At 42.0% G+C, this 27,880-nt stretch overlaps 4 protein-coding genes across 6 annotated transcripts in view; 2 read left to right on the top strand and 2 right to left on the bottom strand.

Moving 5' to 3' along the window:
- LOC115113579 (amyloid-beta A4 precursor protein-binding family A member 2-like) overlaps nucleotides 1-1,075 on the bottom strand; it is an 86,291-nt gene extending 85,216 nt beyond the window's left edge. For both annotated transcript variants that reach the window (XM_029641367.2, XM_029641370.2), the window contains exon 1: nucleotides 1,003-1,075. The gene's annotated coding sequence lies outside the window, so the exon portion shown is untranslated. The remainder of the gene's footprint in view (nucleotides 1-1,002) is intronic.
- Nucleotides 1,076-4,903: 3,828 nt separating this feature from the next.
- Nucleotides 4,904-6,068, bottom strand: LOC115113594 (methylmalonyl-CoA epimerase, mitochondrial-like). The gene is made up of 3 exons (XM_029641396.2): nucleotides 5,988-6,068; nucleotides 5,404-5,747; nucleotides 4,904-5,278 (listed from the first exon to the last, which is right to left on the bottom strand). The coding sequence occupies exons 1-3, from the start codon at nucleotides 6,013-6,015 to the stop codon at nucleotides 5,126-5,128; spliced, it is 525 nt and encodes a 174-aa protein (XP_029497256.2). The 5' UTR covers nucleotides 6,016-6,068; the 3' UTR covers nucleotides 4,904-5,125.
- Nucleotides 6,069-6,178: 110 nt separating this feature from the next.
- On the top strand, nucleotides 6,179-11,391 carry LOC115113586 (M-phase phosphoprotein 10 (U3 small nucleolar ribonucleoprotein)). Its single transcript, XM_029641378.2, has 11 exons — nucleotides 6,179-6,361; nucleotides 6,746-7,430; nucleotides 7,548-7,708; nucleotides 7,833-8,013; nucleotides 8,149-8,290; nucleotides 8,433-8,500; nucleotides 9,093-9,230; nucleotides 9,349-9,459; nucleotides 10,356-10,463; nucleotides 10,640-10,870; nucleotides 11,100-11,391. The coding sequence occupies exons 1-11, from the start codon at nucleotides 6,276-6,278 to the stop codon at nucleotides 11,247-11,249; spliced, it is 2,061 nt and encodes a 686-aa protein (XP_029497238.2). The 5' UTR covers nucleotides 6,179-6,275; the 3' UTR covers nucleotides 11,250-11,391.
- Nucleotides 11,392-12,128: 737 nt separating this feature from the next.
- Nucleotides 12,129-26,053, top strand: LOC115113590 (IST1 homolog). 2 transcript variants are annotated; one of them, XM_029641387.2, is made up of 10 exons: nucleotides 12,129-12,209; nucleotides 12,863-12,959; nucleotides 14,425-14,605; nucleotides 16,389-16,476; nucleotides 16,857-16,940; nucleotides 18,077-18,187; nucleotides 18,379-18,552; nucleotides 18,886-19,011; nucleotides 23,653-23,698; nucleotides 23,832-26,053. In XM_029641387.2, the coding sequence occupies exons 2-10, from the start codon at nucleotides 12,872-12,874 to the stop codon at nucleotides 24,002-24,004; spliced, it is 1,071 nt and encodes a 356-aa protein (XP_029497247.1). In that variant the 5' UTR covers nucleotides 12,129-12,209; nucleotides 12,863-12,871; the 3' UTR covers nucleotides 24,005-26,053. The 2 variants fall into 2 exon arrangements, with proteins under 2 accessions (XP_029497247.1, XP_029497246.1); XM_029641386.2 differs by lacking the exon at nucleotides 12,129-12,209 and adding an exon at nucleotides 12,679-12,775.
- The last annotated feature ends 1,827 nt before the right edge of the window (nucleotides 26,054-27,880 follow it).

The following is a 27,880-nucleotide window of genomic DNA, read 5'->3' as shown; positions in this document are numbered from 1 at the left end:
GGTGTGGCTGAAATAGCCAAATCCATTCATTTGAAGGGGTGTCCACATATTTGTGTATATATAGTGTAAATAAATAAAAACATCAAGGCCTTCATTAACAATTTGTATTGAGCTAAGACTGACATCAAACCCCTAAGGCAAAAATTCCAAACATGCTGTCATCAAGCTGTCATCTTACAATTCTACAGTCTTGAAGCAGTTATAATTCCTACCAAGCCTGACTAATGGACAATCAAAATGTAATCAGAACATGGTTTTGTCTAATTTAAAGGGCAATTTTAGATTTAGTTGGGCATTATTTTATGTAGGCTTTCAAATACATTTATATCAATTTGCAGCAGCATCAGACAGACCGGACATGAGTTGACTCCACTGAGCTTACCAACCCTGTTTCCTTGAGTTTCTATAGAACAACACACCAAAAATAATTACAGTGTGCTGTCTGCTCTGTCCTCTTGTATGGCTAGCTCTGGAACAGAGTGGTACACAACAGACAAAATAAATCAACCCTAAGAGCATCAAAAGCAGAGAGGGCATAGATCCCCTTACAATTACACAAGTCAACAAAATATTATTTTTCAAGGTTTATCAATGGCTAGGCTACTTTATCGCACAGCCTGCTACGATTATGACAACATCTGTGGTAGATGTGGCCACGGAATGTTTTTCTCCATATAACACCATAATTTACAGATACAATTTTGACAATACATTTGTTCAGATTAGGTTTATATTCCCAGCAATTAAGCAAATGAGAATGCAGCATGTATTGAATAATTAGACACATGTACCCGCATTAAAAGTGTGTCGAACAGGCGGTTAAAAATCTATTGGTGAATTAGCTAGTTGCAGATGATGAGCCTATGCCATGGTTGCTGTCCGCTCTCTTCAAAAGATGCTCTAGGAATAATGGACCCAAAAGCACCTTTCTTTTCGACATACCGGTAATGATAAATCAAACATTTCTATGTAGATAAATGAAGACCACACTCACTATCTTACCTGCTGAATTCAACGTATGTTCTTCGGTCACTCAAGTCACCTCCCTTTCGGAATTGTGAAAGCTGATGATGCTTCCAAGACACTTGCAGGGGATCAGATTACATCGAGAGAAGGCGGACCAGCCCCGGAATCTGAAAAATAGAAGTACCAGTTGAAGCGGCCCCGGAACGTGTATAAAAACCCCACTGCAGTTCTCTCCATTGGGCTTCCCACTGAGTTTGTAAAACAGCTGTGTTTCTCTGGTCGTTAAGGTGGAGTGGCGGCATCCAGAGGCGATAGACTCAAACCCCACCCGGACCACCGAGACGGAAAGGGTAACGGAGAGAAGAAAAAAATAGGTTTACAAAGAGTGCAGTGCGACCCATACAACACACCATAATTTGACATCCTAATTATTTTGTGTTGGTCACAATTAATAGGCTATAGCAAATCTATAGCCTAACAGAAATCATGCATAGATGGGAGGGAAAAAACCTCAATCACATTTTATTCACTTTTATGGTAGTGGCAAAAGTAATTACAATGTTATTGTTGCATAATTGGATATGAGAGGTTATATTGTTTTTACCTAAGATAACCAGTCACATAACAGGGTGGCATTTTTGTTTAAAATGGAATTTTAAAAAAAATAACTGAATGGGGAGTGAATGTATCTATAAGCCAGTAATTCTTCCTAATGCATCCATGTGCAGCTCACTGAGTGATCATATTTGGCTAAATGACATTACATAACAGAAAGAGGACGAAATTGGAAACCATCCTACTTCATATCACGCAATATAATCCATTAATCTTTGCTTCCAGTGGCAAGTTATGAAAGAATTACATTGCCTTCAGAAAGTATTCACACCCCCTGACTTTTTCCACATTTGTTGTGTTACAGCCAGAATTTAAAACGGATGAAATTGAGATTTTGTGTCACAGGCCTACACACAATACCACATAATTTCAAAGTGGAATTATGTTCCTAGACATTTTTACAAATTAATTAAAAATGAAAAGCTGAGATGTCTTGAGTCAATAATAATTAAATCCCTTTGTTATGGCATGCCTAAATAAATTCAGGAGTACATCTTTGCTTAGCAAGTCACATACAGTGGGGCAAAAAAGTATTTAGTCAGCCACCAATTGTGCAAGTTCTGCCACTTAAAAAGATGAGAGAGGCCTGTAATTTTCATCATAGGTACACTTCAACTATGACAGACAAAATGAGAAAAAAAATCCAGAAAATCACATTGTAGGATTTTTTATGAATTGATTTGCAAATTATGGTGGAAAATAAGTATTTGGTCACCTACAAACAAGCAAGATTTCTGGCTCTCACAGACCTGTAACTTCTTCAGAAAGCCAGAAATCTTGCTTGTTTGTAGGTGACCAAATACTTATTTCCCACCATAATTTGCAAATAAATTCATAAAAAATCCTACAATGTGATTTTCTGGATTTTTTTTCTTCTAATTTTGTCTGTCATAGTTGAAGTGTACCTATGATGAAAATTACAGGCCTCTCTCATCTTTTTAAGTGGGAGAACTTGCACAATTGGTGGCTGACTAAATACTTTTTTGCCCCACTGTAAGTTGCATGGACTCACTGTGTGCAATAATAGTATTTAACGTAATTTTTGAATGACTACCTCATCTCTGTACCCCACACATCTGTAAGGTCCATCAGTCAGGCAGTGAATTTCAAAAAAAGATTCAACCACAAAGACCAGGGAGGTTTCCCAATGCCTCGCAAAGAGCACCTATTGGTAGATGACTTTCTTTTTTAAATAGCAGACATTGAATATCCGTTTTTGCATGGTGAAGTGATTAATTACACTTTGGATGGCGTATCAATACACCCATTCACTACAAAGATACATGCGTCCTTCCTAACTCAGTTGCCTGAGAGGGATTTCACCCTGAGTCCAATGGTGACTTTAAAACAGTTATAAACTTATGTCTGATAGGAGAAAACTGAACATTGTAGTTACTCCACAAAATTAACCTAATTGACAGAGAAAAGGAAACCTCTACAAAATAAAAATATTCCAAAACATGCATCCTGTTTGCAAATAGGCACTCAAGTAATACTGCAAAAAATGTGGCAAAGAAATTAACTTTGACTTGAATACAAAGCGTTATGTTTGGGGAAAATCCAATACACAACTGAATACCACTCTTCATATGTTCAAGCATGGGGGTGGCATCGACAAGGACTATCTTATCTTTTTATAAAAAGAAACTGAATATGGCTGAGCACAGGCAAAATCCTAGAGGGAAACCTGATTCAGTCTGCTTTCCAACAGACACTGAGTGACAAATTCACCATTTAGCAGGGCAATAACCTAAAACACAAGACCAAATATACACTGGAGTTGCTTACCAAGACAACATTGAATGTTCCTGTGTTGCCTAGTTACAGTTTTGACTTAAATCGTCTTGAAAGTCTACGGCAAGACACGAAAATGTCTTGACAGAGCTTGAATAGTTTTTTAAAGAATAATGTGCAAATATTGTACAATCCAGGTGTGCAAAGCTCTTTAGAGACTTACCCAGAAGGACTCACAGCTGTAATCACTGTCAAGAGGGTTGAATACTTATGTAATCAAGATACAGTACCAGTCAAAAGTTTTATAACACCTACTCATTCAAGGGTTTTTCTTTATACAATTTTCTACACTGTAGAAAAATAGTGAAGACATCAAAACTATGAAATAACACATATGGATTAATGTAGTATCAAAAAGTGTTAATTCAAAATATATTTCATATTTGAGTTTCTTCAAATAGCCACCCTTTGCATTCTCTCAACCAGCTTCATGAGGTAGTCACCTGGAATGCATTTCAATTAACAGGTATGCCTTCTTAAAGGTTCCTTTGTGGAATTTCTTTCCTTCTTAATGCATTTGAGCCAGTCAGTTGTGTTGTGACAAGGTAGGGGGGTATAGAGAATATAGGCCAATTTGGTAAAAGACCAAGTCTATATTATGGCAAAAACAGCTCAAATAAGCAAGGAGAAACGACAGTCCATCATTACTTTAAGACTTGAAGGTCAGTCAATACGGAACATTTCAAGAACTTTGAAAGTTTCTTCAAGTGCAGTCGCAAAAACCATCAAGCGCTATGATGAAACTGGCTCTTGTGAGTACCGCCACAGGAATGGAAGACCCAGAGTTACCTCTGCTGCAGAGGATGAGTTGATCTAGGCACCAGACTGGTGACAAATGATGGGCAAAGCTACTGAATGTACCTATTTCATAGCAAATTAAACTATTACATGCTTAACACTGCAGAAAGCCAGCGACATAAACATATTGCCTGAACTGTAGTTCCAAAACAAGAGCCTGACTAATGTCATTAGGAATATATGCTGAAGGCTATGAATTTATATTCATGCCGAAACTGTGAGGACGTTCCTTTTGCATTTCTTCACTCCAATTCCTAACAGCCTGGAGAACTATGGCACTGAGAAAATAAGAAAAGCCTGCTGCAACACTAGACTGGACAGGCTGCTTAAAATGTCCATGCAATTAAACTTAAATGGTTTTAGTACACTGAAACAACCTTATTACACTCAATATATGCTTAACATATCAGTTTATACATTTTTATATTAAGACATTTGTCCTGTTGCATAGCAAGCTCAACTGAGATAATCAGAAGTTGCAAATCAAAAGGCCATTTTGCTCTTCTTCACAATGAGAGTGCATTCCTCTGAGAGCCAGCTGAAAGGTGGATGATTATTGAATTTGCTCCTAATAAATATTTCCCAGCAGCTCTATCATCTCAGTTAAAATCAATGTGAAAATAAATGTTGAGTTGTTTCACATAAAAACATTTATCTATGTACACTTCACGTTTGACTTGCACGTGAAATTAATTAATACATTTGACATTTTTTACACTCCATACAATGCTTAGAGTCAATCATAGAATTTATTCACAGCAGAGGCAAATAGACACTTACTTTTAAGGAAGACAAAGATTTTTTTTTTTTAAATGGATCAAAACCCTGGTATTAAACATATTTTTTAAATCTACCTTTGCCATCATTATTACTGGTGGAAAAAGTGCAATAATTAATCCAATTTTCAAACCGTCTAATTGTAAACTACAGCGTTTTTTAGACCTGTGGGTATTCAGGCTTGCTCCAGTTCCACAAGTACTCCATCACAGTCTTTTGGGTGGAGGAACATGACAGGTTTCCCATGAGCGCCTATCCGTGGTTCAGCTGACAGGGTTCTAATGTTCCTAGCCTTCAGATCCACTATCGCTGCACTGATATCATCAACCTGAAATCACAAAAATAACATATAATTCCATTAGAGAACAGATGAGGAGACAAGGACAGAGTGAGTGAATACAGCTCATTCATGTGGGCTGAACAGCATATGCAGCATTGCTCAGACTGACTCACCTCAATGCAGATATGGTGCATCCCACCAGATTTGTTCTTCTGTAGGAAGCCTGCGATGGGGCTCTTCTCCCCGAGTGGGTGCAGCAGTTCCAACTTGGTGTTACCCAGCTCCACAAAGACAGTGTAGACTCCATGTTCAGGAAAGGGAACTTTATCGCTGACCTGAGCCCCCAGTACATCTCTGTAAAGAGCAGTGGCTTTCTCCATGTCTGGTACAGCAATAGCGATGTGATTTAGCCTTCCCAGTTTCCAGACAGATCCTGGAATACCTTGGCAGAGTGGTGTTGAGATTGAAAGTGTCCTCAGGGTTGGAGAATAAGTGTGAAGAACACACTTTGAGAGACCTGTAACAATATAAATTAGTACAGCCATGCCATGGTGTTTTTTCCGGAGTACGTGTCGTATTTGATTGAATATACTAACTGGATAAGTCAAGTAGCTAGCAACAGAGAACACTTGCTGAAAGTAATTCTGCACTAACAACGGTGGATTTGGCTTACTTTGTGTAGCCTGAGATCAAGTCTTAAAAGACTGTTTTTGACATGTGAAATAATATTTATCAGATATCAGCTATTTATACTTACGTGCAACCTTCAACACGGACGCCGCCATATTTTCGAATATTCGTGCAACGTAGGATAGCGAATCGCTTTGAATGTCAAGACAATGGGATAGAGCACACTTATATTGCTTTTCAATTAAAAACCGTACATTGCACTTGTAAATACAGTTATTTCAGATATTAATGTTGTCTACCCAGCTTGCTAAATCTTAACCTGACCTGCTATCCGGATCTTTGTAGCACAACAGAGATTGTTTCCGGGGGGAGCATATCTTGTTGTTACACACATGTTCACATGTGAGGAAAAACGATGGCTACCGTGGATATAGGTAACACGTTGGAGTGTTGTTTAAAGCTACTAAATATAAAAACTGCACATCCAGAACATTTTCTTAGGTAAGTGCAACATTTGTATAATAATATCCAGATATGTTTAACTTAAAAATCTATTCATTTACTTTCTGCCATCGTTACACAATGCTAAGGCTAACTAGCTTATAGCAAGCAAACATCTGCAAGCATTGCCTGTTTGGTTAGCTAGACCACGTCATCAAATATTCTTAAAGATAGCCCAGTAGCACCGATAAACTTGATTCTAGTACATTAGTTACACTTGATTAGTTGAGCCAGTTATTGGTACTTGGCTAGAACAAACCCCGGCACACCCTGTGGGTTTTCAAGGCCAGGGTTGGTTGAAGAAGACTGCTAACGTTACTAACCGCTGTACTACTTGAAGAATACTAACAAACATTGCTAATTTTATTTTTTCTTTGTGTATAGTCTTCAGGGTGCCGTGGCAACAGACTTCACTTATCTCACTAAGACCCTGTATGATTTACACAAAACCCACGAGCCAGCAGGCTCAAAGGGAAGCCCTCTGGACCAGCTGGTGGTTGAGAACTTTGACGAGGAACAGATATGGCAGGAGCTGGAGCTCCAGAATACTGCAGTGCTGAAGCACTTTGAGACAGCAGTGAGTCAGGCTGCCTTGGATACAGCTCTGAGTATCCTGTTTGATGAAGAGGATGCTGATGAGGAGCCAGATGAAGGGGTTGAACAAGATGGTGAAGAGGAGACGAGAGATGGGGATTTGGAAGATGATGGGCAAGGAGAAGAACCACCCATGCTTAAAACTGCTATGGATGCCTTGAGAGGGGATAACACAGACGAGGACTCTGATGTAGATTTTGATGTGGATGCATTAGAAAAACAAGCTAAACAGAAGAAATGCTCAGTGGCGAGAGAGTCAAAACCACTGGGTCCTCCATCAGAGGTTGATGACAGGTTCTTCAAGCTCTCAGAGATGGAGTCCTTTCTGGACGATATGGACAGAAGGGAGGGGAAGGAGGGGGACGGTGATGTAGACTACTTCCAGGACTTGCCCTCTGGAGATGAAGATGAAGATGATGACGTAGACCTCTTCAGTGAAGATGTTTCTTCCAAAAAAAACAAAAAAACAAGCACAGTATGTATCATATAGTTTTTCTCACTGCCAGACCTAGCTACTGTTCTGTGGTGTTTCTGGTCTTTATTGTAGCCAAACACACTGAATTCCTATTAATATACTATGTTCTTTCTGTAGCTGAAAAGTTCCAGGAATCTGAAGTACAAAGACTTCTTTGATGCTGTGGATGATGATCCTGCACAAACAGCTGACCAATCAGACGCAGAGGATGAGGACAACAGTATAGATGGGATGCAAGATGATGATGATGAAGAAGAAGAAGAAGAAACGGAAAATGAGTAAGTGGCTGATGCAGGAATCTCATATGAATGTCATGGTTGGAATTGCATCAAAAAGGATTATAGGGCAGGGATATTCATTTTGTCCTTAAGATAAGAATTGTTTGTTCCTTTGCTGTTTTAGGGACTTCGTTGAGGATGAAGAGTGCAGACAAGCCAAGGAGGCTTTGAAACGGGTGACCTTTAACCTACCTGGAGAAAGTGATGCCAGTGAGGGAGAAGACATGGCGGACATCTTTGGAGGAAAGTCTCAAAATACAACAGAACCTGAATCCAAATCATCCTTTGAGAAACGACAAGACAAGGCAAGCTTTTCCTCAGGGGCTGTTTTAGAATATCTAAATTGGTCTGTGTCATTTAATTTACTTTTTTTTTTCATCTGCCGTATATATAACTTTATGTAGCAGATTAATGAAATGGTAAATTCTTACCTTACACAGATGGCTGAAAAGATCCAGGATTTGGAAAAGGCTGCCATGGGAGAGAAGCCATGGCAACTAACAGGAGAGGTGTCTGCTCAGACTCGCCCAGAGAACAGCCTTCTTGAGGTGGATGTGGCATTTGACTCGGCCTCCAGGATGGGTACATACCACATGCTTGTCAGTCTGTTTTAGTTTAGCTTTAAGTCCCGTTGGAAATGGTTTAGTATTTTACTTACTGCAAGTTTGTGTGCCAGAGAGGGTGCTTGTTCAGTCAGGTAACATTTTGCTCTGTTTTCTCTCAGCCCCTGCTGTAACAGAGGAAACCACTTTGCAGCTGGAGGACATAATCAAGCAGAGGATTAAAGACCAGGTCAGTGTATAGACTGGTCGGTTGTTTAGCAACGAAACCGACCAGTGCTCAACAAGGGGGCAAAACAGACTGGGTTGGCTTAGATTGTTGACCATATGTAAACTATATTTCTTCTCCACTGTTTATTGAAAACATACATTTGCACAATAAGAACTTGTCTTTCAAGTACATTGTTATAGTTTTTGCCAGATAGTGAATTTGAGCCATTTTAGTATAGACATCAGTCAAAACAAGACATAGTATCTTGAGCAAGATAAAACTAGCTGAAAAGAGTCACCTATGATTCCCCACATGGCAGCGTCAGTCATTGTTGCTAGCTACTGTATCTGGCCATTCAGAATCACAACAACACACGGACGTCTGCACCGTTGAACCGCGTGCATCGTTTTCGTGACGTTGTTAGCTAACCCGTCTGTCTAGAGACATAAATCAATCTTGACAACAAACTGAACAACTTTTCTCGGTTGGATCCAGCTGAATGGGTCATCATTGTTTCATTGAGTAAAGAACAAGTATAGGTCTATCCAGTATTTAAACCACATTGGCACATTTCAAAGGTGATTTTATTTTCTGACTTGTATTTTTTTCCAAGGTGTGGGATGATGTGGTGCGCAAGGAGAAGCCTAAGGAAGAGGTATTTGAGTACAAGAAGAGGCTGACTCTGGACCATGAGAAGAGCAAGCTGAGCCTTGCAGAGGTTTATGAGCAAGAGTACCTCAAGCAGAATCAGGTAGTTATTCCCTTATATTTTAGTGTGAACATACTTGGCTTTTTTCTATATTGCAATTAATGCATTTTTTGTTTGTTGAATGGATTATTTATATTATTTCTATATATTTCCCTTTCAGCAAAAGACAGAGGATGAAGAAAACCCAGCCCATGTAGAAATTCAAAAGCTCATGGATTCTCTATTCCTTAAACTTGACGCTCTCTCTAACTTCCACTTCACACCCAAACCGGTGAGTTTTCCTGTCAATGTTTCCATGTGCCCTGGACACTGCAAAGCTGCAGCTGGCTCAAAACAAAGCAGCACGCCTTGCCCTTAACTGCACGCACAGAACTAACATCAGCACCATGATAGTCTTTCGTGGTTAGGGGTTGAGGAGAAATTGACTACTTCTCTTCCAGTCTTTTTAAGAAACAGTTGTGTGTTGAAAATGCCTAACTTCTTGTGTAATCTATTTGTATACACTTCAAACAGACATGCATGACACTCCACTGTGGGTTTCTTCACGGTACCCAAACCAAAAACAGATTTACGTCACTCAGTTATGTGTAGAGCCATGTCATTGTGGAACGTTCTGCCACCAGAGGTTACACGGGCAAAAAGCAAGTTTCGCTTTAAAAAAACATCTTGTATCACAGCATCTCTAATCTTTTTAAAGATCTCATTTAACTGTACTGTATATAAGAATAGTGCGTAAGTAGTATTTTGTCTCCGTCTTTCCTATATATAACTTATTTATTTAATGTAATATCTTATGATGTTCTTGTCTATTACTGTTCTGTACTTTGTCATGTGTTTGTATGTTTTATGTGGAACACTAGCATTGGCGTGACAACCAGAATTTATGCTTGTCTTTTAAAGATGCTATATTTAAGCAATAGGGCACAAGGGGTGAGGTATATGGCCAATATACCACGGCTAAGGGCTGTTACGCACGATGCAATGCGGAGTGCCTGGATACAGCCCTGGGCCGTGGCTTAAAAATAAATGTTTTGTCACACCCGAATACAGTGCTATACCAGGGCTTTCAGAAAATCAGCATTCGGAGTTCGAACCACCCAGTTTATAATGAAGGGAACTCTTTTTGCACAATATTGATATGTTTGACCTTTTCTTTGTGTCCTGCAGCCTGTTCCTGAAGTGAAAGTTGTCTCCAATTTGCCATCTATTGCTATGGAGGAAGTTGCGCCAGTCAGTGCTAGTAGTGGCTCTCTATTGGCTCCAGAGGAAGTCAAGGTTTGTCATGCATCCCTTTCCAATATGTTTCATGTTATGGGAAATCATATTCTAGTGGAGTATACTGACGTGTATCGGGTTGAAGACAACCAATGAACTACTGTGTTTTCCATCATAGTAGCCTTTTAGTAGATGCTTCTGAGGCCAGGGTAACACCGTTTCCTTTCTGATCTTAGGAGAAGAACAAGGCTGGCGACGTGCTGGGTGACTCTGAAAAGACCTCCACAGACAAGAAACGAGAGAGACGCAAGAAGAAGAAGGTGAAGCGCGTCAAGATCCACGAGAAGGAGAAGAAACAGAAACTGAAGGAGGCTAACAGAACTGGAGAGAATAAGAAACAATCAAAGGCAGAGGTGGCAGAAAACCTCAAGAAACTCACAAAGGGAGGCAAAGCAACATTATTAAAGGTCAGTGTTTTCTTTCTGCAGGTCTCGTTTTTATATTTAGTTGACATCGTCTTTCAAATGCAAGCCCCTCCATTATATTTGTGTGATCAATATAGACTGATAAGGCCATTGTGTTCTCCACACATTTTCATTTGTATTTATTATAATAGCTAGGATTCAGCTGTCACAGTTGCAAATAATTTCTTAAAAATAGATGTTGAGCTTTTTTAAAATTTGTTCTCTGTTCAAGGATGAGGGGAAGGATAAAGCTCTCCGCTCCTCCTCCGCCTTCTTCTCCCAACTACAAGACCAAGTGAAGAGCCAGATCAAAGGAGCCAAGGACCCGGGCTCCAAGAAGAAGAAACACAAAGAAGTCTCAGCCAGCAAACTCAAATTGTAACATTTAGATTGTTATGATGTATGTGTTATGGTAATGCGTATTTCTTTGTACAGATTTTTAAAGCGAACGCTGCAATTTATGTTAACCAGTGCTCTCGCAAGTTTGTAATTTGCAATAAATAAAAAAAAGCTGATGTAATTTATTCTGACTTTTTGTGACCAATTAGATTCACACTATTAATCTGTTCAGCTAATCGATCTGTGGGCAGCAGGTGAAAAATCTGCTGATGTGCACTTGGACAAGGCACTTAACCATAATTTTCTCCAGGGTCACCATTCTACTATGGCTGACCCTGTAAAACGGGTGCCAAACTCATTCCATGGAAGGTCTGCTGTTTTATTTGTTTCAATCAAGACCGAGACAACCAGGTGGGAGTTCCTTACTAATGTGATCTTAATTCATCAATCAAGTACAAGGGAGGAGCGCAGACACTCGGTCCATCCCGTAAAATCCCTTTTTACTGCATCTCCGGTGTACGTGACACAAACGTGTATTATTATTTAGCTAAATAATTGATTAAATGAGTGATTCTTGTTCAAAGTTCACACTACTACAACTTGCAGCTTATTTTTCACGTGAGTGAATATTTAAATGGCTTTCATGATCTAAAGAAAAAAAGAGCTGCGGGGGGTGTAGTTTTAAAACTTGCTGCCCTGTGCAGTTTGACCAGCTATATTGTGGTCGTCTTCCTCAAAACGTATCTGGCTATGTAGCTAGTGTACTGTACATTTATGGCATTGGGGTCTAACGTCGTTGGAATCTATTGTATGCCTCTCCAATCCACCATCGCCTTCTAGTGGTGTAAACAGCAGGTGTGAAACGCCCAGGTTTTGAAAAATGTCCCGTGACGTAACTCAGTCATCTGGTTTTTTTTTTGTGCCGCAGAAGGAGGAAGGCTCACATTCACGGAAGTCAAGCAACTCGACAAGTTGCTGTTTACCTAGCTAACGACACTAACAGGTAATGTAAACAAACGGTGTTTTAGATATAACATGTACATTATTATATATACTATGCTTTTATTGGTTGATCGTTTTTTGTATAGGTAACATTACTGTAGCTAGCTGGAAACGTTTTGATTCAAACAGCACTGCTTTGTTTATCAAACTAGCTAACGTTCGCTAGCTATCTTGCTAGCATAACTACTGGTAGCTAACTAACTAGATTTCTTCATCCTTGTTGTGCAAACTAGCTAGTTAGCTAACCATTTCTTTTACTATGTGATCCATGAACGTGGATTTTGTTAAACTAAGTAAAATGTGTATACTTTCTGAATTGCTGATAGAGGCGATGTAAGTTAGCCAGTTATTGGTTTCAGAGGGTGGATACTACTGTTAGCTCAATGGCTGTCTGTTTTATATGCCTGCTTCAGTCCTACCTGCCTGTAGTCACTGGTGTGGCCATCAACACGCTCATACGATGGTGATGACTCACTAGGGTCGAAACCTCTCCTTATTCCCTCTCCTTATTCCCCCATCTCCTTCATCTTCACGTTCTCTGATCAAAGGATAGGTGAAAACAATATGGTGGGTGATGTCAGTGTGGCAAAGAAATAGTCAGACTTGCCAGTATGTATTGGCTCTTTTTAATACCAACTTATTTTGTTTCCTTAGCTGGCCATCATGCTCGGTGGAGGATTCAAAGCAGAAAGACTCCGGGTCAATCTCCGACTGGTGATCAATCGCCTGAAGCTCTTGGAGAAAAAGAAAAGTGAGCCTGGCAACTACAGTACCTGTCAAAAGTTTGGAAACACCTACTCACCTACTCATTCCAAGGGTTTTCTTTATTTGAACTATTTTCTACAACTACATTGTAGAATAGTGAATACATCAAAACTATGAAATAACACATGGAATCATGTAGTTACCAAAAAAGTGTTAAGCAAATCTACATTTGAGATTTGAGATTATTCAAAGTAGCTACCCTTTACCTTGATGACAGCTTTGCACATTCTTGGAATTCTCTCAACCAGCTTCACGAGGTAGTCACCTGGAATGCATTTCAATGAACAGGTGTGCCTTAAGTTAATTTGTGGAATGTCTTTCCTTTTTTAATGCATTTGAGCCAGTCAGTTGTGTTGTGACAACGTAGGGGTGGTATACAGAATTTAGCCCTATTTGGTAAAAGACCAAGTCCATATTGTGGCAAGAACAGCTCAAATGAGCAAAGAAAAACGACAGTCCACCATTACTTTAAAACATTACATTTTCCGGATTGACTAACCTACAAGAACTTTGAAAGTTTCTTCAAGTACAGTCGCAAAAACCATCAAGCGCTGTGATGAAAATAGCTCTCGTGAGGACCACCACATGAATGGAAGACCCAGAGTTACCTCTGCTGCAAAGGATAAGTTCATCAGAGTTACCAGCCTCAGAAATTGCAGCCCAAATAAATGCTTCAGAGTTCAAGTAACACACATCTCAACATCAACTGTTCAGGGGAAACTGTGTGAATCAGGCCTTCATGGTCAAATTGCTGGAAAGAAACCACTACTAAAGGACACCAATAAGAAGACTTGCTTGGGCCAAGAAACACGAGCAAATGGACATTAGACCGGTGGAAATCTATCCCTTGGTCTGATTACTCCAAATTTGAGATTTTTGGTTCCAACCACCTACTCCGCGTCTCACAAAGACACGGCGAACGGCTGATCTCTGCATGTGTGGTTCCCACCACACGACCTGGCCTCCACAATCACCCGACCTCAACCCAATTGAGATGGTTTGGGATGAGTTGGACCGCAGAGGGAAGGGAAAGCAGCCAACCAGTGCCCTGCATATGTGGGAACTCCTTCAAGAGTTGGAAAAGCATTCCAGGTGAAGCTGGTTGAGAGAATGCCAAGAGTGTGCAAACCTGTCATCAAGGCAACGGGTGGCTACTTTGAAGAATCTCAAATATAAAATATAGTTTGATTTGTTTAACATTTTTGGGGGTTACCACACGATTCCATGTGTTATTTCATAGTTTTAATGTCTTCACTATTCTACAATGTAGAAAATAGTTAAAATAACGAAAAACCCATGAATGAGTGGGCGTGTCCAAACCCTTGACTGGTACTGTACATACACACAGACACCGTGCAAGCTGTAGCCTAGTCTCTGTTAATTTACATTTTTGTATCTCGGGTTGTCTTTAAAATAAATGCTTACAGAATGGATCTTCTTTCTCTTTGTAGCTGAGCTAGCTCAGAAGGCGCGGAAGGAGATTGCAGACTACCTGTCAACAGGGAAGGATGAGCGAGCACGGATCCGTGTGGAGCACATCATCAGAGAGGACTACTTGGTAGAGGCCATGGAGATCCTAGAACTGTACTGTGACCTGCTGCTGGCTCGCTTTGGCCTCATCCAGTCCATGAAGTAAATGAGCCAGCCTAGAGGACTCTGACAAGGAGGCTCTTTCTCAATTGTTTATTTCCTTGCCTCCTTCTCAAAACACATTGGATGAGGTTAGAGAGGGGAGCAGCCTTGGGACTTCTCTTCCAATGCGTTTTAAGACCGAGACGAGAGAGGATGCATGGAATCGAGTAAAGGCAATTGAAAGAAGAGGCCAAATTTCTCCTGGTCAAGGAAAAACTCCTTGCCCTATTATCGGTGTTTGAGTTTATCCTTCAGGGCATGTGTTGCGCGCTGTTCTCCCAATTTCTGCAGAGCGCATCAGAGCAGAATTATTGCATTGACAGGCGGTTTTGCGGTCACGAGGTGATCAAAGTGCAGAGCATATTTGTTGATATTCCGTGCTAGTTTGTGAGTTATTTGCCCAGAAACACTACATTTTTGGTTTAGAAACGGATCATACGGCCATGAAAATCCTGGAAAAGTCGTGTGCATCCCCTGCATATATGCCAGTGTCATTGGGCCTGAGGGGAGAGAATGCAGCAGCTAGACTATGGCCTATAAAATAATGATAAACAAACAAACAGACTAGTTAGCCAATTCAAAACATATGGTGTAGCCTGGTTAGTTAAGTATTTAGCTAATAGCATGTATTAATGTCATGTCCGATGACCTACAAAAATGTTGTCCAGCGCTCTTGAATAAACTACCCTCACGCAGATGATGAACGGGTGAGTTAACCTACTCCTGTTATAAAAAACGCATCTCAAACACTCTATTGGAGTTGACTCTATTCCCCTCTATTCAACATTGGGCATGTCATTCTGACAGTGTTAAAACATCATTAGAATAGCTAGAGCCTGGACAATACCAGTGGCGCAATATTTCTTCCATGGCAAAAATGAAAACCCGAAGCGGATCCAATTCTTTGTTCCTTTTTAAAAACCTGCTGTATGTAAAATACTGTGTGCTATAGCTTGGAAAATACATAAATGACTGGATGACAACATAATGTTTGTTTCCAACATTAGGGCTGTTTTCCTAAAGAAGTTAAATCCGCTTTGTTTTGTTTCCATGCCACGGTACTAGCGACTGTCGCCCCGGCCCCAAGAGTAGCCTAATTTTGAAATGACTCATATCCTGTCAATAGATCTCCACGAAAACCTTAATATTTCAGCCTTACATGGTTATAGATAAACATGTCTTAGTAATTTACTTTGCTTTGAAGTAGCTGACATAAGCCATTTGATCCCTTATTCATTAAATAGTATTTGGTGTAAGTGTAAAAATGATTTACACTATTTTAAGGATTGCCAACCATTCTCCAGGAGAGCCTTAAAGGGCGGCAGGTATCCTATAGGTTAGAGCGTTGAGCCATTAACGAAATGTTGCTGGTTGGAATATCTGAGCCGACAAGGTGAAAAATCTATAGTTGGGCCCGTGAGCAAGTTACTTAACACTAATTTACTCCATGGGCTGCCGTACTACTATGGCTAACCCTGTAAAACTACACATTTCACTGCACCTATCTGGTTTATGTGACAAAACATGTATTTTTTTTGCAAGGGGCTGTGTTCTATTTTTTTTTGTCATATGCAAAGAAGTCAATAGGCGGAGGGTGGCTTACATTTTTACAATAATGATAATTGTGTTTTGTAAAGTGGTTCCTTGTATCATACAACACAATTTTATGTCCCCCTTTTGGCCCGTGATGTTTACAGACCATTTTTCATTTGAGCTTTCAGACGAGTGGAAAATAAATCTGTCAAGCCATGTCCTTAACACCTATTTGTCTGTTTCTTGACAGGGAGCTGGACCCTGGCCTGCAGGAGGCTGTGTCCACTCTCATCTGGGCAGCCCCACGTCTGCAGTCTGAGGTCAACGAGCTTAAAATTGTGAGTAGTATGCAATGTGCGTTAACATGTCTAGTGGCTTGGACTAGTCTTATTATACTGCCTAATTTAAACACTTGCATCCCACCCCTGCCCCTTCCCCAATACACATGTAACTATTGGACTATAAATTGTGTCTTTCTGTATTATACTTATGCTATAATGTATTATTCTATTCTACTGAGCCATTTACTTGATGTTCGTATTCTTATCTTTTATTGTTTTTGCATTGTTGAAGGAACCTGCAAGTAAGCGTTTAGTTGCGTATCCCCTACATACGACTAATAACACTTGAAACTAGTCCTCAGTCGAAGAAAAATGTAATGCAGTTTGTACACTTTTTGCTGTATTGTGATCCTTGATGCTGTACTTTCTCCATACAGGTGTCTGATCAGCTGTGTGCCAAATACAGCAAGGAGTATGGCAAGCTCTGTAGGACAAACCAAATCGGGACTGTCAATGACAGGGTATGCATTTTGAGATGGTCTGCTTCAAGATACAGTACCAGTCAAAAGTTTGGACATACCTACTCATTCAAGGGATTGTTTTTGTACTATTTTCTACAACTCTATTTTCTACATTGTAGATCAAAAATATTAAATAACACACATGGAATCATGTAGTAACCAAAAAAGTGTCAAACAAATCAAAATATATTTTTAGATCTTTCAAAGTAGTCACCCTTTGCCTTGACGGCTTTGCACACTCTTGGCATTGTCTCAACCAGCTTCATGAGGTAGTCACCTGAAATCCATTTCAATTAACAGGTGTGTCAAGTTAATTTGTGTCTCAAATGCATTAAGGAAAGATATCCCAATCAGTTGTATTGTGACAAGGTAGGGGTGGTAATACATAATATAGCCCTATTTTATAAAATACCAAGTCCATATTATGGCAAGAACAGCTCAAATAAGCAAAGAGAAACGACAGTCCATCGTTACTTTTAAGGCATGAAGATCAGTCAATACAAAACATTTCAAGGACCTTTGTGCAGTTGCAAAAAACCATCAAGCGCTACGATGTAACTGGTTCTCATGAGGACCGTCACAGGAAAGGAAGAACCAGAGTTACCTCTGCTGCAGAGGATACGTTCATTAGAGTTACCAGCCTCAGAAATTGCAGCCCGAATAAATGCTTAACAGACACAGCTCAACATCAACTGTTCAGAGCCTTCGTGGTCAAATTACTGCAAAGAAACTACTACTAAAGGACACCAATAATAAGAAGAGACTTGCTTGGGACACGAAACACAAGCATTGGACATTAGACCGGTGGAAAGTGGGAGCTCCTTCAAGACTGTTGGAAAAGCATTCCTCATGAAGCTGTTTGAGAGAATGCCAAGAGTGTGCAAACCTGTCATTAAGGCAAAGGGTGGCTACTTTGAAGAATCTCAAATATATTTAGATTTGTTTCACTTTTTCTTTTTTTTTTCTACGTGTGGCATTTCATAGTTTTGATGTCTTCACTATTATTCTACAATGTATAAAATATTAAAAAGAAAAACCTTTGAATGAGTAGGTGTATCTAAACTTTTGATTGGTACTGTATATGTTGATGTGTTTGTTTCTGTGCCTAAAAAATATTTCTCTGCTTTACCCCATAGCTCATGCACAAACTGAGTGTAGAGGCTCCTCCTAAGATCCTGGTGGAGCGCTACCTCATTGAGATTGCCAAGAACTACAACGTGCCCTACGAGTCAGACGCCATGGTCAGAGTGAGTAGCTGATGATAACCTGTCTCCCTGTGCCCACCCCCTGACTGACTCTACTATTTATATACTACCAAGTCTGGAACCAACAGGACCCTGAAAGCCCCCCCCCAACCCCTCCTCCCAAGCCATAAGACTGCTAAATAGTTAACTAGGCATGTGATGAATACCATTTTATTTTAAATCCCCCCCCGCAGCCAGAGGTGTGTACAGGCGAGGAGGCTGACCTCATAGATGTGGACTCTGACTTCAAGAAGCCAGGAGGCGGCGGCGGTGGTGGTGGTGGTGGCGGCGGTGGTTTCACCGCTGGGGCCATGCCTATGCCCATGGGCCCCCCATCAGCGTTCAGCTACCCAACACCCAAAGGAGCCGTAAGACCATCTTTTTTTCCTATAGTGTCTTGAATGACACCTCTCTTGTTTGGCGAGATCGCTGCTTACAGATGGAGTCCGCAGTAGAGGGAAAACAGCGCCTCTGACCGCTATTGTTCGTGCAGCAGTACATATTATGCTTTTCTATTCCGCATGTGTGCGACGATGTCACAACGGAAGAAAACAGTCTCAGTTGTTTGCAGGAACTTCGTTGTTGTTGTTATACCGCCAACAGACATGGCTGTTTCACCATTAAGGATTCCAGCTTTAAGAAATATAGAGATGTTGATATAAATGTGATGTTTTTATACATGTATGTTTTGTTTTCTTTAGATGCCCGGCCCCATAGGGTTCAACGGCCCCTCCGTTGGCACATATGATGCCTTTAACAACTTCCAGCCTCCGATGAGAGGAGGGCCGCCCCCTGAGCTGCCGAGCTGCCCTCCCACCTACCAGTCTGTAAGTGTCAGAGCCCCCTGCCCCTTCTGCTTCTCCAGACAGATGGACAGACGGCCAGTTCACCTTTCAGGGAAGAGGAGTTCATTATAGTTTACTTGTGCCATCGCTTGTCTCTGCAGCACAGTGCTATGCTACAGGGACGTGATAGGGATTGGATAAGAACAGATGGAATGTGGAAACGGCCATAGCTGGTATTAACTGCTAATCACTAACCTTGTGCTGAACTGCATACAACTGTCTTTTGAATGCTCTGAGTGAGTTTAATATGCTGAAACAGATCTGCATGCTGTCAAACTAGTATGTTACTGGATGTGGCAGGGAAGCCATGTTCTTCATAGTGAAGTGAATGCAATTTGAGGTTACATTTACATTTAAGTCATTTAGCAGACGCTCTTATCCAGAGCGACTTACAAATTGGTGCTTTCACCTTATGACATCCAGTGGAACAGCCACTTTACAATAGTGCATCTAGGTCTTTTAAGGGGGGGTGAGAAGGATTACTTTATCCTATCCTAGGTATTCCTTAAAGAGGTGGGGTTTCAGGTGTCTCCGGAAGGTGGTGATTGACTCCGCTGTCCTGGCGTCGTGAGGGAGTTTGTTCCACCATTGGGGGGCCAGAGCAGCGAACAGTTTTGACTGGGCTGAGCGGGAACTGTACTTCCTCAGTGGTAGGGAGGCGAGCAGGCCAGAGGTGGATGAACGCAGTGCCCTTGTTTGGGTGTAGGGCCTGATCAGAGCCTGGAGGTACTGAGGTGCCGTTCCCCTCACAGCTCCGTAGGCAAGCACCATGGTCTTGTAGCGGATGCGAGCTTCAACTGGAAGCCAGTGGAGAGAGCGGAGGAGCGGGGTGACGTGAGAGAACTTGGGAAGGTTGAACACCAGACGGGCTGCGGCGTTCTGGATGAGTTGTAGGGGTTTAATGGCACAGGCAGGGAGCCCAGCCAACAGCGAGTTGCAGTAATCCAGACGGGAGATGACAAGTGCCTGGATTAGGACCTGCGCCGCTTCCTGTGTGAGGCAGGGTCGTACTCTGCGGATGTTGTAGAGCATGAACCTACAGGAACGGGCCACCGCCTTGATGTTAGTTGAGAACGACAGGGTGTTGTCCAGGATCACGCCAAGGTTCTTAGCGCTCTGGGAGGAGGACACGATGGAGTTGTCAACCGTGATGGCGAGATCATGGAACGGGCAGTCCTTCCCCGGGAGGAAGAGCAGCTCCGTCTTGCCGAGGTTCAGCTTGAGGTGGTGATCCGTCATCCACACTGATATGTCTGCCAGACATACAGAGATGCGATTCGCCACCTGGTCATCAGAGGGGGGAAAGGAGAAGATTAATTGTGTGTCGTCTGCATAGCAATGATAGGAGAGACCATGTGAGGTTATGACAGAGCCAAGTGACTTGGTGTATAGCGAGAATAGGAGAGGGCCTAGAACAGAGCCCTGGGGGACACCAGTGGTGAGAGCGCGTGGTGAGGAGACAGATTCTCGCCACGCCACCTGGTAGGAGCGACCTGTCAGGTAGGACGCAATCCAAGCATGGGCCGCGCCGGAGATGCCCAACTCGGAGAGGGTGGAGAGGAGGATCTGATGGTTCACAGTATCGAAGGCAGCCGATAGGTCTAGAAGGATGAGAGCAGAGGAGAGAGAGTTAGCTTTAGCAGTGCAGAGTGCCTCCGTGATACAGAGAAGAGCAGTCTCAGTTGAATGACTAGTCTTGAAACCTGACTGATTTGGATCAAGAAGGTTATTCTGAGAGAGATAGCGGGAGAGCTGGCCAAGGACGGCACGTTCAAGAGTTTTGGAGAGAAAAGAAAGAAGGGATACTGGTCTGTAGTTGTTGACATCGGAGGGATCGAGTGTAGGTTTTTTCAGAAGGGGTGCAACTCTCGCTCTCTTGAAGACGGGAGGGACGTAGCCAGCGGTCAGGGATGAGTTGATGAGCGAGGTGAGGTAAGGGAGAAGGTCTCCGGAAATGGTCTGGAGAAGAGAGGAGGGGATAGGGTCAAGCGGGCAGGTTGTTGGGCGGCCGGCCGTCACAAGACGCGAGATGTCATCTGGAGAGAGAGGGGAGAAAGAGGTCAGAGCACAGGGTAGGGCAGTGTGAGCAGAACCAGCGGTGTCGTTTGACTTAGCAAACGAGGATCGGATGTCGTCGACCTTCTTTTCAAAATGGTTGACGAAGTCATCTGCAGAGAGGGAGGAGGGGGAGGAGGATTCAGGAGGGAGGAGAAGGTGGCAAAGAGCTTCCTAGGGTTAGAGGCAGATGCTTGGAATTTAGAGTGGTAGAAAGTGGCTTTAGCAGCAGAGACAGAGGAGGAAAATGTAGAGAGGAGGGAGTGAAAGGATGCCAGGTCCGCAGGGAGGCGAGTTTTCCTCCATTTCCGCTCGGCTGCCCGGAGCCCTGTTCTGTGAGCTCGCAATGAGTCGTCGAGCCACGGAGCGGGAGGGGAGGACCGAGCCGGCCTGGAGGATAGGGGACATAGAGAGTCAAAGGATGCAGAAAGGGAGGAGAGGAGGGTTGAGGAGGCAGAATCAGGAGATAGGTTGGAGAAGGTTTGAGCAGAGGGAAGAGATGATAGGATGGAAGAGGAGTGAGTAGCGGGGGAGAGAGAGCGAAGGTTGGGACGGCGCGATACCATCCGAGTAGGGGCAGTGTGGGAAGTGTTGGATGAGAGCGAGAGGGAAAAGGATACAAGGTAGTGGTCGGAGACTTGGAGGGGAGTTGCAATGAGGTTAGTGGAAGAACAGCATCTAGTAAAGATGAGGTCGAGCGTATTGCCTGCCTTGTGAGTAGGGGGAAGGTGAGAGGGTGAGGTCAAAAGAGGAGAGGAGTGGAAAGAAGGAGGCAGAGAGGAATGAGTCAAAGGTAGACGTGGGGAGGTTAAAGTCGCCCAGAACTGTGAGAGGTGAGCCGTCCTCAGGAAAGGAGCTTATCAAGGCATCAAGCTCATTGATGAACTCTCCGAGGGAACCTGGAGGGCGATAAATGATAAGGATGTTAAGCTTGAAAAGGCTGGTAACTGTGACAGCATGGAATTCAAAGGAGGCGATAGACAGATGGGTAAGGGGAGAAAGAGAGAATGACCACTTGGGAGAGATGAGGATCCCGGTGCCACCACCCCGCTGACCAGAAGCTCTCGGGGTGTGCGAGAACACGTGGGCGGACGAAGAGAGAGCAGTAGGAGTAGCGGTGTTGTCTGTGGTGATCCATGTTTCCGTCAGTGCCAAGAAGTCGAGGGACTGGAGGGAGGCATAGGCTGAGATGAACTCTGCCTTGTTGGCCGCAGATCGGCAGTTCCAGAGGCTACCGGAGACCTGGAACTCCACGTGGGTCGTGCGCGCTGGGACCACCAGATTAGGGTGGCCGCGGCCACGCGGTGTGGAGCGTTTGTATGGTCTGTGCAGAGAGGAGAGAACAGGGATAGACAGACACATAGTTGACAGGCTAGAGAAGAGGCTACGCTAATGCAAAGGAGATTGGAATGACAAGTGGACTACACGTCTCGAATGTTCAGAAAGTTAAGCTTACGTAGCAAGAATCTAATTGACTAAAATGATTAAAATGATACAGTACTGCTGAGGTAGGCTAGCTGGCAGTGGCTGCGTTGTTGACTTTGTAGGCTAGCTGGCAGTGGCTGCGTTGTTGACACTACACTAATCAAGTCGTTCCGTTGAGTGTAAAGTTTCTACAATGCTGCTATTCGGGGGCTAGCTGGCTATCTAGCAGTGTTGATTACGTTACGTTGCGTTAAAAGAACGACAATAGCTGGCTAGCTAACCTAGAAAATCGCTCTAGACTACACAATTATCTTTGAAACAAAGACGGCTATGTAGCTAGCTATGTAGCTAGCTACGATCAAACAAATCACACCGTTGGGACTGTAATGAAATGAAATGAAAATGTGATACTACCTGTGGAGCGAAGCGGAATGCGACCGGAATGCGAAAGTTCTATTCAGTAGACGTTGGCTAGCTGTTGGCTAGCTAGGAGTGACTCCTACGTTAAGGACGACAAATAGCTGGCTAGCTAACCTCGGTAAATTTAGATAATCACTCTAAGACTACACACTCTAAACTACACAATTATCTTGGATACGAAGACAGCAAAGACAACTATGTAGCTAGCTAACACTACACTAATCAAGTCGTTCAGTTGAGTGTGATAGTTACTACAGTGCTACGGTAGACGGTGAACGTTTGCTAGCTGGCTAGCTGCTGGGCAGATAGGAGGACGACGAAATACGATAATTACGCAATTATTTTTGATACAAAGACGGCTATGTAGCTAGCTAAGAAGAAATTGCTAAGATTAGACCAATCAAACCGTTGTACTATAATGAAATGTAATGAAAAGTTATACAACCTGCAGACCGAAGCAGACCGAAGCGCGGATGCGACCGCTCGCTCCAGATGATCGCCCGCTCATCTGATTAGTTATATTATGAGCAAAAAGCAAGAGCTAATTCTTACCCCAGTGGTGTTGACTTTCTCTGCAATGCACTACTTCAATGATTATTCCTCCCCCAATCACATACTAACATCCAAACATTGTTTTTCTCTGCCTTCTCATGTATCTATACAACTTTAACATTTCAACATGCAGGCAGGGTAGAGAGATCATGATGTGTGTGTATTTTTCAGATTGATGAGCTATCTATTAAACCTTCTGATCGATCCCAGGTATCTGGTAAGCTGTTTTCAAATAATATTTCCTTTTTTCCCGCGTCATTCTCTTCAGTGATATTTTTGCTTGCTTTTTGCATAACGGTTGCATTGGGGTGTATTTGTAATGTCATTCTAAACCTATGTTCTTTCCACAGGCCCCGGGCCTTCATCCCAGATCTACGATAACAACGCCCTCCCTGAGCTGCCCTCAGTTCCCGACACGCTTCCCACTTCCTCCTTTGGAGTTGGACGCAACACTGCGAGCTCTGATGACATCGACTTTGATGACCTGTCACGACGCTTTGAGGACCTGAAGAAGAAGACCTAGTCCTCCAGTGTCCCATCATCATACTGTGTTGTCAGTCACTGCAGCTACAGTATCAGGAAATATTGAGAGTTTGCAGTGAAACTCTCCTCATTGTGTAGTTTTACTGATGTTAACTGTACCTCATTCAAACAGGTGAAGGCCCTTTAGAGGGCTATTTGACAGTACATTTTATTATCGATTATGTCCAATCAAAACTGGACCGTATAGATGTCATCTTTATATGAGCACTTTGGATATAAAATGGCCTTCCTGATAGAGTACTAGTAACTATGTAACCTCTCAATCTTTCTCGTTGCTATGCTTGTCACGTATCCCCTTGACTCACAGTATGAGCCAATATTTGGTTAATAATCGAATAGTCTTAACTAATGGTGTCTCTCGTCCAGAGACTGGATTGAGTAATACAGGATCTTAATAGTTTGTCGTTGTGGGTTTCATGAAGCAGTTTTTACCGGTCACTGAATCGCATACTAGAAATACCTGTTTTCTGGCACGCCCATTGTGTCGAAAAATTCAGGCGTAGGACATATTCAAGGTCGTAGCACCCTTTCTCGGTTTTACCCTCAGTACTCTCTGGCTCTGAACCTTTGGTGACGTCTGAAACCAGTTCTATGACCGATCTGTTACCTTACAGGTGGTGGAGGGATTCAATCAGACTTGATTGATAAAGTAGTGAAATATGTAATACACAATGCTATTTACAGGAATTGTTTTATTTGTAGAGCAAAAATATGTTGGTAGGAGGTTGAAGGCAAATAGTTGGGAAATATGTTTATTTTGTACATGGATTTTATTATGAGGAAATCCACTTATTGTTTTAAAGAGTATTTAGTTTAACCCTATACATGCACTTTCCGTGTTTGTGTAAAATAACCCATGCAGTGAATTGGCAAATGGAATGCATGATTTGACCATGTACGTTTGCTGTAAATACCGGCCCTCAAAATGTAACGGGTTCTTCCTCCTCTTTGTGTAAAAGTCTATAGTTTATAGTCTGATTCAGTATGTTATCGATGTATGTGTGTCCTATATGTGCCACACTGCATTTACCATCATCAGAGGCCTTCCCATTCTGTAAGTATATTCAGACTATGTACACGTAACATGCAGTGGTGGGAAAAGTACCCAATTGTCATACTTGAGTAAAAGTAAAGATGCCTTAATAGAAAAGTAAAAAGTGAAAGTCACCCAGTAAAATACTACTTGTGTAAAAGCCAAAGTATTTGTTTTAAATATACTTGCGTATCAAAAGTAAAAGTATAAATTTCTAATTATATTAAGCAAACCAGAAGAAAGCACTTTTGTGTTTTTTAAATTTACAGATAGCCAGGGGCACACTCCAACACTCAGACATAATTTACAAAATAAGCATTTGTTTTTCGTGAGCCCTCCCGATCAGAGGCGGTAGAGATGACCAGGGATGTTCTCTTGAAAAGTGTGAATTTGACAATTTTCCTGTCCTGTTAAGCATTCAAAATGTAGCGAGTACTTTTGGGTGTCAGGGGAAATGTTTGGAGTAAAATGTTAGTTTTATTTTTTAGGAATGTAGTAAAGTAAAAGTTGTCAAAAATATAAATGGTAAAGTACATATACCCCCCAAAAATACTTAAGTAGTACTAAAGTATTTTTACTTTTAAGTACTTTACACCACTGGTAACTTATATAATATTTCTTAAAAGTTGTTTGAAGTTTTGATTTTGTGTTTGATGAAAATGTGTTCAATCTTGGTGATGGAAGAAGTAGTTTTGATAAAGGTGAGAAAGGGGGGTGGATTTGCTGTTCCTGTCTTATAGCTTGTTTTCACTAATTATGATGGGTGGAAGTTAGGACTGTCTACTCCACCATCCTAAAATAAGACTAAGACTAACACTAGTGTACAGTGACCTGCTCACTGCTTTGACTGATCATTCTCTAAGGTGTAATGTAGGATTGTTTGAAGAATGTTTGATACCAACTTTGATTAGCAAGTGTACCATATATCTTGTCACATAAAACAGATAATAGCCTATGGTTTTTTCTGTCTAATAAAGGACATCTTTCTAATTGGAAGTTCTGGGGTGGCTAATTTTCTTAGATGTAATTGTTTCGGTATTTTCATATATTGTTAAGTGAAGCAGTTCTACTGTAATCAAAGGAACTCCGTTGGTAGTGCAGTGTAGATACTAGTACTGCCGCTAGAGAGGGTAGATTACCACATGAACAGTGAAGCTTGACTGATATGAATGCCTCAGTGGATGTGGCAGGGAAAGTGTTACACAAAGGACAGAAACGAGTCTCCTGAGCGTTGAGGGACCCATCTCCAAGAGAGCAGGGTTTCATTCATTGACCTTGAAAATACCTTGAAACAAACAGAAATAAAAATAAGTGCACTTCAACTAAGTTTGAAGTGGAAGCTCCTTTTCAGGAAGTTTCCCAAGATTTGTGCTTGCAGATCACAACCCAGGTTTCTGCAGAGGAAGGCTTGTTTGACACGTGTCTTGTGTAGATCTGTAGCATCGCAATGGGGTGTTTTCCTGGAACACTCAGGAGCTTGAGGCTTTTGTCAATGCTGACATAAGTTTTTGTCTTGATGTGTTTAAGAAACCATGTGTTTGATGTGTTCCATACCATTCCGTAAATTCTGTTCCAGGTATTACTACGAGCCTATCCTCCCCAATTAAGTTGCCACTGGCCTACAGTGCTCAGGGTCCTTATAACTTCAAAGAGAGATGCTACATCAGAGTGGTCTTTGATCTGTGGCTCTCCTGTTGTATTCATGGTCACATCACAGAGCGTCCAGATGGCTGTCTGAGAGGTTCTAATCTAAGTTGTCTGTAGCTGCATGAATTTGCTTATTCTGAGAGTGTCAAACTGACCCAGCTAGGTGAGTCACTGTGCATCGCCACTAAACGTCTCTGAATGGACAATGATGAGCTGTTTTGACAGCTCTGTCTCCCTCTCCCTTGTGGCAATAAAGGCTGCTACCCCCTTCTGAGATAGGGATAGGGCAGAGGCTAGTCTTTAAGAGTCCACTGGTGTTCAGCTCTGCATGGTGCTGTTTACAGACAGTTTGTATGTGGCAGAGTAGGGGATAGAGAGACAGGGGTTACCCACATGTCTGGTGGTGTAGGAATGGCTGCGGGGTACAGCCCGAGTGTTCACAGTAAACATAAGCCTAAAGTTGCTCAAACTGATAACTACATAGACTTACATGTTTGCACACTGGAGAACTAGGATTTGTTCAGTGCTGGATTTTTTTGTTGATGTTTGAGAGAACATTTGATGGGTCTTGGGGTTTGGCACCGGTTCAGCCAATGCTCTCCACCGGCCCCATTTTAACAATCTTTCTGTGAAAAGGTCCTCTGATGCCACATACGATTACATTCACACCTGGTGATAAGTGAGGTTACTGTCGAAAAACACTTTCAAGTTTAATGACATTTTCAGTGATTTTCCACTGTTTGGAGTATTGAGTAAAGCACATAGGGGAAATGAAGCAGCATAGGTCCTGGTTTCTCAGGATGGTTTGACCTAACAAAGATCAACTAAGACAATTAAGTTACTGTACACAATATAATATTATTCTTATTACATTCTACCTGAGGACAACACAACTAAGGGTTTTAAAATAGCAAGAATAAAAAGAAAACAACCAATTGGAGAAGGCTGCTTTTCTACCATGAGTCACCCAGGCGGAGGTTGAAGCCCTGAAGCACTCTCCTTTCTGCTCATGGTCAAACTCTATTTTTACTGCGCTAAAGGGGAATTGACTGACTCAATTTAGGTTCAGAGAATATTAATATCCCCTTTTCCAACATTTTATTGGCTGGCAATTCCCCAAGAAATGTACTAAATTAATTTCTCACATAGACTTGAATTCATTCATTTGTGATTTTT

The sequence above is a fragment of the Oncorhynchus nerka genome, linkage group LG28 (assembly GCF_034236695.1).
Source record: "Oncorhynchus nerka isolate Pitt River linkage group LG28, Oner_Uvic_2.0, whole genome shotgun sequence".
NCBI lineage: Eukaryota > Metazoa > Chordata > Actinopteri > Salmoniformes > Salmonidae > Oncorhynchus > Oncorhynchus nerka.
The sequence above is the reverse complement of the archived record's forward strand: the minus strand, read 5'-3'. Positions and strand labels throughout refer to the sequence as shown.

Bases quoted from the DNA above. Each gene is read 5' to 3' on its own strand.
- LOC115113594 (XM_029641396.2), bottom strand. From the start codon at position 6,015: ATGGCGGCGTCCGTGTTGAAGGTTGCAC. The intron at 5,748-5,987 runs GTAAGTATAAAT...ATATTGTTACAG, and splicing joins GTCCGTGTTGAAGGTTGCAC to GTCTCTCAAAGTGTGTTCTT. The intron at 5,279-5,403 runs GTGAGTCAGTCT...TTGTGATTTCAG, and splicing joins TGCACCATATCTGCATTGAG to GTTGATGATATCAGTGCAGC.
- LOC115113586 (XM_029641378.2), top strand. From the start codon at position 6,276: ATGGCTACCGTGGATATAGGTAACACGTTGGAGTGTTGTTTAAAGCTA. The intron at 6,362-6,745 runs GTAAGTGCAACA...CTTTGTGTATAG, and splicing joins CATCCAGAACATTTTCTTAG to TCTTCAGGGTGCCGTGGCAA. The intron at 8,501-9,092 runs GTCAGTGTATAG...TTTTTTTCCAAG, and splicing joins AGCAGAGGATTAAAGACCAG to GTGTGGGATGATGTGGTGCG.
- LOC115113590 (XM_029641386.2), top strand. The intron at 16,477-16,856 runs GTGAGTAGTATG...TTCTCCATACAG, and splicing joins AGGTCAACGAGCTTAAAATT to GTGTCTGATCAGCTGTGTGC. The intron at 19,012-23,652 runs GTAAGTGTCAGA...TGTATTTTTCAG, and splicing joins GCCCTCCCACCTACCAGTCT to ATTGATGAGCTATCTATTAA.